General features: G+C 39.7%; 1 protein-coding gene across 2 annotated transcripts in view; it reads left to right on the top strand.

Annotated features, from left to right (window-relative positions):
- The window catches only part of KCNH1 (potassium channel, voltage gated eag related subfamily H, member 1), a 379,133-nt gene that overhangs the window by 10,685 nt on the left and 357,269 nt on the right, over positions 1-11,179 (top strand). For both annotated transcript variants that reach the window (XM_012638358.1, XM_012638357.1), the window contains exon 2: positions 10,185-10,308. In XM_012638358.1, coding sequence (XP_012493812.1) covers positions 10,185-10,308 — 124 coding nt within the window. The remainder of the gene's footprint in view (positions 1-10,184; positions 10,309-11,179) is intronic.

Consider the following 11,179-nt stretch of genomic DNA (forward strand, 5'->3'; position numbering starts at 1 on the left):
GTATCTGTCTGAGCTCCCTGTTTCTCTCTCAAGACCACCTTTCTCCATTTACTCACCAGCATGCACATGGTCAAAGATGTCTGCTCAACTCTACAGATCTCTCAGCGTTAGCGTCTTAGTTTTTGTTTTGGAGAGAAAATCTCACTGGCCCATCCCTGACCATGGGTTGTTTGGCCAGTAGTTCATTCCTGGTCTAGTCCTCTGTGACTTGAGCCTGTTACCGAAAGTTCGGCACTTGTCCCTCAGGCCACATCAGCAGAACGAGGACAAGTGGTTTGAGGAGAAGGAAAGAGGAGTTTATTAATTTGCTGGCAAATGAAGAGAATGGAGACTACTGTCTGAAAAATGCCATCATCTTTCGGAGCAGAAGTACAGAGATTTTAAAGGTTCTGATCCATCCCATCTTCTAAAAAAAAAAAGAACAATCCCATCTTCAACTAATATAATCTTGTGACCCCCAGTGAATCCCATCTTTGGCTAAGAATGATCTGATTTCTGCCCACATTAATCCCATCTTCTGTGGCACAAAGAACAAAAGACATTCTCCTGCCCTGCTGACCACTGGCCTGAGGCAGGGAAGCAGGTCCTAGTTCTCAAAAAGGAGTGGGGGGTGTTTTAAAGAGACATAAAACATTTTTTGCTGTTTTTTCAAGCCATTTCTTCTGTTACAGGCCTGGGTGGTGGGGTAGGCTATGGAGTTTTGTGATATGTATAGTGGGGCAGATAGAGGCAGACAGGGAAGCTGGGCATAGCCTTCAAGTGGCAGGGGTGTCTCCTGCACTCCCGTTATGCCTGAGACAAAGTATCTACTCAAATATTTGTTGTATTAAACTGAGCTGCGCTGAGATTCCTTCCATTCACTTTGGTGCTATACTCTATCCTTGCTAAGAAAGTTTTAAAATAACAGAGGAGTCAAATGTAAAACTAACTTAAAAAACCCCCTTTTTCTAGTACTAGTTAATTTTTTTTTTTTTTTTGAGACAGGGTCCGCTCTATCACCCAGGCTAGAGTGCAATGGCTTCATCATAGCTCACTGCAACCTCAAACACCTGGGCTCAAGCGATCCTTCTGCCTCATCTTCCCGAGTAGCTGGGACTTTAGGCGTGCATCACCATGCCTGGCTAATTTTTCTGTTTTCTATAGAGACGGGGTCTTGCTCTTGCTCAGGTTGGTTTCGAACTGCTGGCCTCAAGCAATCCTTCTGCCTGGACCTTCCAAAGTGCTAGGATTATAGGCAAGAGCCACCACGCCCAGCCCATTAATATTTTTATATTGCTTACTTTGAGTCACTATTTTTGAGTACTGGTAATGAATCTTTTTTGTGCTATTCAATGATAGTCTAAGACTTTTTTGTTCAAAGTGCCTATACAGATATACATTAAGAAATTGTGGGCCGGGCGCGGTGGCTCACGCCTGTAATCCTAGCTCTCTGGGAGGCCGAGGCGGGCGGATTGTTTGAGCTCAGGAGTTCGAAACCAGCCTGAGCAAGAGCGAGACCCCGTCTCTACTAAAAAAATGGAAACAAATTAATTGAACAACTAAAAATACATAGAAAAAAAAATTAGCTGGGCATGGTGGCGCATGCCTGTAGTCCCAGCTACTTGGGAGGCTGAGGCAGAAGGATTGCTTGAGCCCAGGAGTTTGAGGTTGCTGTGAGCTAGGATGACGCCATGGCACTCTAGCCCGGGCAACAGAGTGAGACTCTGTCTCAAAAAAAAAAAAAAAAAAAGAAATTGTGACTATAAGAATGAGAATAAAACATCTGATTGATTAATCTATTGAACCACTTTTTTAATAATTGATCATATAGATGTTTCTTAGCAGTAATTTAACATATCACTGACCTCTTATTTATTAAGTAAAATATCATTCAATAATAAAAGTCTATATTTCAATACATTTTTATGTATATTTTCATTCCCTTCCATACTTGTGGAACTGATTCATCTGTTTTTATTGTTTTAAAATCCTTAATTTGATGCTGAATGAAGATGGAGGTCATGCTTTTGAAACCATGTACTTAGGGATAAATACCCAGTAAATGAAGTGTTTGAGTTTGCTTTTGAAATTGAAATCTCTCTCTCCATTGTAATTTACTGACTTAATAAAAAATGCATTTCTGTAGGATATTAAAATCAGGAAAAGCAAATAACTATTGAATTTCTTAGGAGTTCAATTTGTCTTGTGCAAAGATTAGGCCCTTGACAATTTAGAAGAGTCATTTTTATGGAATTTTATTGTTGAAAAATACAATAGAGCCACAAAATGACTTTTGCTGATATTAACATTTTAGATGTTTTATTTAGGTGTATTATACCGATTTAACTTCTTGCTTCTCATTCTATCTTCTCCATTCTCCAAAACATTACTAAATCTTGATTTTTTTTTTTAAAGTAATTTCTGGTATGGATTTTATTTAGGTTCAGGTAGATCAAACTATTGTTCCCTGGTATTGGTCTAGTGCTTATATACATAGCATTTGTTCTCGTCATTTATCTCAATCATTATCTTTCTATTGTTTCATTTTTCTAAAAGAAAAGTATATTTTTCCTTAAACTTGCTTTTTGTAAGAGCACTGCTATCCTTAGAAATCTATAACATTATAAAGTATCAGGAAGACGTGTTCTCTTCTAAGTAAAATATCTCAAGTTATTAGAAGCTGATTGTGAAATATTTACTGTAGCCCTCCAAATAACAAGTGTTGGCAGAGAACAATAAACTTGTGTGAATTGTTTGCTAAATGTAGCTTTTATCTGTGTAATTGCTTAAACCCAGCCACTTTTCTAAGTCATTGCTTTAGTTAGCTTCTCCTTTGTTATTTGCTTTTCTAAGTCATTGCTTTAGTTAGTTTCTCCTCTGTTATTTGTGGTAATCATGATGAAAGGCAATTTTTAAATAATTTCTTTTTAGAATATCTCTGTGTCATGCTTTATGGGCAAATGGTAGGTTTAGAATGATTTTAACACTTCTGACTGTTGTAGTATAGTTTGACTCATGCCTCATCAGCTGCAGAAACTTTACCCGGTAGGGGGAGGGGAGACTTTTAAATTTTAGAGACTGTTTTATTCTATGAACCAGAGGAAAATTGTCTGTGGGTTGCGGAAGGTTGAATTGAGGAAATCTTACCTTTAATTGCATGCATTCTTACAGCTACAGACCTCAGGGGGTAAAAAGGCATCAGAGGGAGACAGTAGAATCTGGCTAATTTGCATCAAAGTCCTGGAGACATAGGGAACTTTCAGATGAGAGCTGATGAATAAATCATGGCAAGGGCAGCCAGGTTGAGCCTACACATTTTACTGAACAATTTAGAAGGGACTTGATCAGTTCAGAAAATATTAATTTGGAAGCAGACTTGGAGCTTCAGAATGGGCCATTGGCTGATCGGAAGTTATACATTCTACTTGCAAAAGATTGTTATCTATATCATCTATATCTATATCTCAATATATGAAGAGCATATTTTTTTTCCAAAGACACATTTAGGCATTTTCAGTATATATAAATGGACCCACCAATAGTGATTTGTTTCTCCTGTAGAATCCTTTGGTATTTTAATATTAATACTGCATATCAAGTCACATATTAATACTGCATATCAAGTCACATATTAATACTGTATATCATCTCATATCCCAAATCTAGACAATTCCATGAGCAAAAGGCTGATATAATATGTATCATCTGAAATGTATTAAGTTAAATTTAGAGGGTGTTTCTGATATTTTTGAAACAACCCAAGCTGTACAGAGTCCAGCATTAAGAAAAGGATATTTCAGGGTAATGACTGGTTGATTACTCCATACGGGTGGTGGCTTGCAGGTTGCAGATCTGATTTTTTTTTTGAGGTTTCTTAATTTTACTAAGTTTTCCAAAAAACCAACTCTTAATTTCATTTATTTTTCTGTCTTTTATTGATTTTCATTGTTTTGTATTTTTCTTTCCTTCTATTTACATTGGGTTTAATTTTGCTCTTTTTTTCCTTATTTCTTAAGGTGGTCACTTTTGGTATGCATCCAGTTACTTAGAGAGTCAGATTTTAGTGCTGTGAGAAGCATGGAGATTTAGTTTAATCTTCCCTGCATCCTACACACAGGGGTTTACCCACAGTTCATTAGGGACAACACTGTGACTAGAACCCAACTTGTCATCCCCTTTTTTGTTCTTTCAAATGGTGCTCTGGGAACTCTAGGGATTGCTGTGGAAGCGGAAGAGTGGATTAATAGGGTGTCTTTTACCCCTCATTCTTCCATAGATTTTCACTGTTGATGAGATTCAAACCCTCTCTTCTACCATGCTGGGGCATAGGCAAGTCTGAGAGGCCAAGACACACAGAGTGGATTCTCCTTGCTCTTGAGGTACCTAGAGACGGCTTGATCAATCTGATTATGGAAGAATAAATGAGGGGGATGAAGAAAGAGGGCAAAAGTATTCACTCTAATACTTCTTCTTTCTAGGGATAGGTAGATACCCCTTCCTCTCAATGGAAGTGTAGAAGGACAAGTTTTGCCCTCATAAAATCTCTTTATGAAAATAGAGCTTATAGCAGTACTCTATCTTGCCAAACACAGAGTAGTACTAGGGACTTTGAGGGTGTTGCAGAATTTGTAAGTTATGGCTCTGCCAATTCCATTAAATATTACTCAGTAAGTTAGATAGTTGAGAGCATTGGCTTTGGTGTTTGTGATGGTTAATTTTATGTGTCAACTTGACTGGGCCATGGGGTACCCAGATATTTAGTCAAACACTATTCTGGGTGTTTCTCTGAGGGTGTTTTTCAATGAGTTTAGCATTCCATATGAATTTTAGGATTTTTTTTTTCTATTTCTGTAAAAAATGTCATTGGAATTTTCAAAGGGATTGAATTGAATCTGTAGATCACTTTGCGTAGTATGGATTTTTCAACAATATTAATTTATCTAGTCCTGCAGTCCCCAACCCCCGGGCTGTGGCCCATTACTGGTCTGTGGCCTGTTAGAAAATGGGCCATGCATCACCGCCTGAGCTCCACACCACACCCATCCGCCATGACACCCTACCCCACCCATCCCCAGTCCTTGGAAAAATTGTCTTCCATAAAACCAGCCCCTGGTGCCAAAAAAGTCGGGACCACTGATCTAGTCCATAAACATGGGATATCCTTCTATTAATTTTTGTGGGAGATTATGCTTTTTGATGATCTGTCCAAGCAGTGGATTACTTCCCTAATTAAGTTTTGCTTAGCTTTGAATTTGTTTTCCATTTACTGAGTGTGGAAAATAGTAAATAATCCCAGAGTCATTTACGTTTGGATATGGAATGGCACGTCTGTGCATTTGGCTGGAAACTCTGTGTCACTTCACTAGAACTCTCTCATCTGGCATTCTCAACCATCAGGAATATGGCCAACCACCTGGAGGAATTAGGAAGCCTTGGCTAAGCAAAGTTGCTGTCACAGAGTCTTTCCACTGAAATCTGTGCACTTTCTTCAGGAGATTCCCACTTTCTGAGCCTGTTTATTCTTATGGCAGACCTACTTCTAGAGGTATAGTGGCAAATGTACTCAGATCCACCTAAGTTTATTCCTTTATTTTATTTAACAGGTCTAATCTTCCCCACAAGCTCCCGCTCCACTGAAGAGCAAAGGGAGACTGGTTAGGGGGGGAATCTAAACTCTCCATTTAGTAGTATCTTTTGGGTAACCAGTCTTTTCTGGGTTCACATTCCAATTCTACCCATCCCATTGCTTTTCTCCAAGATGGTGTGTGGTGTGGAAGTAAGCAGCACTCGCATGAACTCTGGAGCCTCAGAAAATAAGAAGGCCTTATTTTCCCCCTCTTTTTCCTTGGGTCTCTGGCAGTGGTCCCTGGCCTACTGATTACTGGGCACCTAGCTGATCTGTGGGGCTCAAGTCTGCAGCTGGTGAACTTATGTTCCATTCTCTTGGATGGAACAGAATTTGATGCTCCTGCCCCAACTCAACACACATTCTCTCCCCTCCCTGCCCCCTCCCCTTGGTGTGTGTATGTGATTTGATCTAATCTGGCTCTAACTGGCTCTATAGCTCCCCTTCTCCTCCCCCATGGTTGATCCTAGGCTTGGGAAGTTTGATATGCAGTCCTTGGCTATAAGGTCAGCTCACTCCACTGTGATAACCGTCTGCTTATGCAACTTCAGCAGCCATGGGGCGGTTGGGAACTTCTGGGTTCTTCCCAGACATTATGCGAACTGAGGGAGGCTCAGAAGTGCTAACGTGGCCAGGTTTGCTGTGCAGCGGCTTTCAATCACCCAGTGCGGTGTTCTGTCCCACCCCTGAGCATCACATGGGAAGCCAGGCACAAAGTCCACCCTCTTCTGCTCTCCTGTTCCTCCTCCTCTTTTATCATTGTGTAGAAGCAGGACTGTTATAGAAATCAGTCAGCACACTAGTTTTAAGAAGTAAAAGATGGTAGTTTTCAAGTGAGGGAAGAGACAAATCATTGAAAAGACAGACAGGAGAACCCAAGCATTTAGAGGCAGAATAATTACTTCTACCCACATTAATATTTCCTGAGGGCATCATTGTGTATCACAAGGTAGAATAACAATATATGATGACAAGAATGGTAATCGTAGAAATGGTCTGATTTTAGTACTTAATGGTATAAGAAGGGGACTGTAATGTAAGGATTAAAGGCATGGATTTTGAAGTCAGATAAACCCAGGTTCAAATCCCAACTATACACTGGTATATCTGGCTGTTGTACATCCTCAGAGACTCAGTTTCCTCATGATAAAATGAGGAAATACCTGACACTCCATTCAGTAAAGTAGTACCACCTCACAAAGATTGTTGTAAAGGTTAAAAAACCCCACCATAATATATGGTAAAGTACTTAGAACAGCACCTGGCACAGAGTGAATATCAATAAATAGGACCCATTCTCATTAAAACCTAGAATGTCACTTAGGTGGAATTCCTTAGTTCCTGATGATACATCTGGTGTCATGGTGTTCGTATGTAATTTATAAACAGATTGTGCTCTGAAAGGTAATTTGTAGGCCGATTGTTTGTAGCTTAGAATTAAAAGAGACTGTGTTTGCTAGGATTTGGAAGGGGAGGGGGAAGAATTCCTTTACTATTGGAGGCAAATGGCTTTGTAGCTGGGACTAGAATTCTTTTTTCCACTCTCTCCAAGTCCTGGGATAAAGAGGGAATTCCTAGATCTTCCATCACAGGGTGTCAAGGGAACCTTGCTCCCTGGGATCTATAATCTCTTGCTTGGGTTAGCAGTGAGAGGAAACTATTCTGGAATTTTAAATTTTATGGTGAGAATCTTCTGAGTGAATGATAGGCTGATGACTCCATTCCTACTGTGCTTCCTATTTTTGTGCTTCCTGACTAAAGTCAAAGAATGTGCTAGTAGGCTGTAATATGTACACCCGGGGGAATGCATGTGGAATTATGAATACCTTTAAAAGATGATCAGAATACTTTCATGAGAAGTTGCACTGATATCTGGAGCTTGAAATTTATCCTGCTCTCATTTTTTAGTAAATGAAAAATTTAATCAATAATGCAATCTTCTGTGATTAAATTAATTTTTAATTAAGTATATGCTTATTTTTATCAAAGTCATTTAATTCACAGTTACAAAATGAACAACCATCCTATGCCTTGTTCTTCCTCTTATCCTACTTACCTTTGTTGATGGCAACAAGAGAGACCATTAAACCTACTAGATTTCAAAAGATCTTTACACTTCTTTTAGACTACGCTGTTCAGTTTAGGAAATGTCGAATTTATTCAGGGAGAGAAGGCCAACAAGAACAGTTATTCTGCCTCCAGAATAAAAAGTCAAAGCTTCTTTGACTTTACTCATTCAAGACCCTTCCCAGTCTGGTCTCCAGTGTCACCTCCTGCCACTTTCCTGGCTTCCCCTGGCTTGTCTGCCCCAGCCTGCTCTGTGTTCCGTGCTGCCATCCATGCCTTTGCTCTGCCTGGAATGTTCCCTCCCCGCTCCCACCCTCTTGAGTTCACCAAAGACAGGGATGACGTTGTCATTTCTGTATCTATTGTTTTTGTATTATTATTTTATATTATTTGTATCACATCTTAGACATTCAACAATGTTTAAATAAATCTTACTCATCTTTTTAGACTAGAGCAAGTTCAAATGTTATCGCCCCGGAATCACAGCCCTTTATCTTTCTCAAACACGGTCAGTCATTTTCTTACCTGTTTCTTTAGCTAGTTGTGTGCGTGTCCATTTGTCCTGCTAAATTCCTTGAGGGCAGGGACCACGTCTTATCAGTCTGGATACCCCTGGGCCTTGCATTGTGCTTGGTACCCAGTAGGTACTCAGGAAGTATTTATGTGTCTATGGGAGAGATGGAGGGAAGGACTGGTTGTAGATTTTCATTAAAAGCGTATTTATAAAAAATAGTAGGTTTATAGATTCACATCATAAAAGTTGTATTTTATGTTCCTTTAAATAGATCTAAGCAGTCTCAAGAATAGATTACTGTATTTAGTGATTCCTCCTCTCTAAGGTCTTGGCTCACCTCAGCCTTTGGCTCCTCTCAATCCCTGCCTTCTTTGGAGTCTTCTGTCTTTAGTGCTGTTTGCATAAAGTGGAATAATTTCCCCAAACCTGACAAATAAAAAAAATAACCCCAACTATGAAGGGTGGAGAAGCCTATCTGACCCAAGAATAGTTACCTCCTTATATAGCTAGGAAAGGATGGTTACCCATATTGCGAATAAATTGTTAAGTGCTGTCCTAGAACATGATTAACCTCCCAATTAAATAAGGACATTATATCACCATTATTTCACTCTACATAGTGTGTATATATAGGTATATGTGTGTGTATATATATATATATATATATATGTATGTATATAAAAACAAACCTCCAGTATACAGCAAAAGAAGGGTGTGTGTTCTTTCTTATTTTGGGGGGATGGCTGGAGGTGGGTGGGTATTCTGTGGGGAGGAAGGAACCAAACTAAAATAATGATAACATGTAAGTTCTGAATGTTATTTGCTTAATTTAAGTTCTTGAAAAGAAAAGAGGGACAGCTGATTTCCTGAGCACAAAAAGTAATGAAGACTTTTGATTTTCCAAATTGTGGGAAGTGGTCAGGCACAGTGGCTCATACCTTTAATCCCAGCACTTTAGGAGGCCGAGGCTGGAAGATCGCCTGAAGCCAGGAGTTCAAGACCAGCCTGGGCAACATAGCAAGACCCTGTCTCTAAAAAGAGAAAAATATCTGGGTGTGGTGGTGTGCACCTGTAGTCCTAGCTGCTCTGGAGGCTGAGGCAGGAGGATCGCCTGAGCCCAGGAGTTCAAAGCTTCAGTGAGATGTGATTGTGCCACTGCACTCCAGCCTGGGTGACAGAGCAAGACCCCATCTCTATTAAAAAAACAAACAAAAAAACTCTCCACAAAAATGTGGGAAGTAATGATAACACACTAAGCCAGTCATACATATCTGGCTTACTTAAACTCTGCATCATGAGTGAATGGTAGGCTACTGCTCTGTGAAAGAGCCCCAAAATACAGCTCTGTGGCTACAAAATTTCAGAATCAGTGCGAAGGTTCTAGTGTGTGAGCACCTCGGTCAGCCTTTACAAAGCGCTAGTATTAGGAGGGTCTAGTGGTTATTCCTTACCAAGAGGAGGGTTCCGTGCTATGTGTGTTCCATGAGGCAGTGCTCAATCCCCCATCCTCTGCCTCTCTGAGAAGGATGGGCAAATGCTAGTCAGGATCAAGAAGGCAAATTTGTAGCTTCTGTCAAAAGACTGACAAGGCTAAGATGCTGGACAGAGCCCAGAAGAAATTACTTTTGTGTTCTCTTTTGCTCTGTATTATCAGTATACTTTCACTGAGATGAAAAATTAGGAATATGTCTCATGGGAATCTACTAGATTTCTGCAGGATTCATTGGTTGGTTGGGTAAGCATCCTGTCTTCACTAATTTCTTTTTGGAGTACAGTGACCTTAGTTAGCATGTGCATTAGAAATATTCTTCTAAAACACTGTTCTTTTGCATTCCTCACAGGGCCATATTCCTGTTCAAGAGACTATATTTTGGAGGGAAGCAGAAGTACCTAGATTGATTGATATTATTTATGTCCTCATTGAATCTCAACTAATGTCTTGCCTCATGTCCTCTTTTCTTTCTTTTCTTTCTGTCTTTTTTTTTTTTTTTTTAACAGATACTAATTTTGTGTTGGGAAATGCCCAGATAGTGGACTGGCCTATCGTGTACAGCAATGACGGATTTTGCAAGCTGTCTGGCTATCACAGGGCAGAAGTGATGCAAAAGAGCAGTACCTGCAGGTATTTATGTTTGGGGTTGTTCTGGTAAACTCTCATGGTATCTTCTAGAAAAAGAAAATGACTTACTCTGTTTGGGAATTGCCTTTACCTCATTCATTGTGTATTCAGGAATATTTATTGCAATATCATCTCCAGTTCATGCACCATACTGGGAAAAATCAAAGCAGACATAAAACGTGGTTCCCACATTGACAAACTTGCAGTCAGTAAGATGGGAGAAAGTCCAGAAAAACTCAGGAAAACCGTTTTATCTATAAAACGTGAACTCAAAGTTTTAGATTAAATTCAATGTGAAATTAGAAGATTAAATAAAATTAAATGAAAATGAAATACATTTTAGATGATTAAAGTAATTTTAAAAAATTTATGAGCATTTTAGAAGAGTAACTATAATGTTGGAGACAAAAGGCTTGTTCACAGAGCTTTTCCTTAGCCAAAATTCTTTACTTAGAAAAAGAGAAGAGAAACAATATTTTGTTGCTTTCTGATTCATGCTGTTACATCTCTCTGTCTGATCTCTTAGCACATCGTGCTAACAGCACAGCTGGTGTGTTTGACGAGGATGCTAACCAAGCAGTGCCCTTGGGCTGTGGCATGAGAAAAGCTCTTTCAAAGCATCCTCAAGGTGTTGAGCTGGGCATGTCGCCTGGATCCCGCCAGCCATTCCCCTGCTGTGCCCTGGCGAGATCTTGGCCCACCATAGCCTTTGGCTCCTCTCAGTCCTCGCCTTCTTCAGTCTTCTGTCTTCAGTGATGTTTGCACAATGTGGAATCATTTTTCTAAACCTGCCAAATAAATAAATAAATTCATCTAGGAAGAGTGGAGGAGTCTGTCTGACCAGGCATAGTCTTCTGTTTCTAGAAGTTGCATT

The sequence above is a fragment of the Propithecus coquereli genome, unplaced genomic scaffold, assembly GCF_000956105.1.
Source record: "Propithecus coquereli isolate 6110/MARCELLA unplaced genomic scaffold, Pcoq_1.0 Scaffold129, whole genome shotgun sequence".
NCBI lineage: Eukaryota > Metazoa > Chordata > Mammalia > Primates > Indriidae > Propithecus > Propithecus coquereli.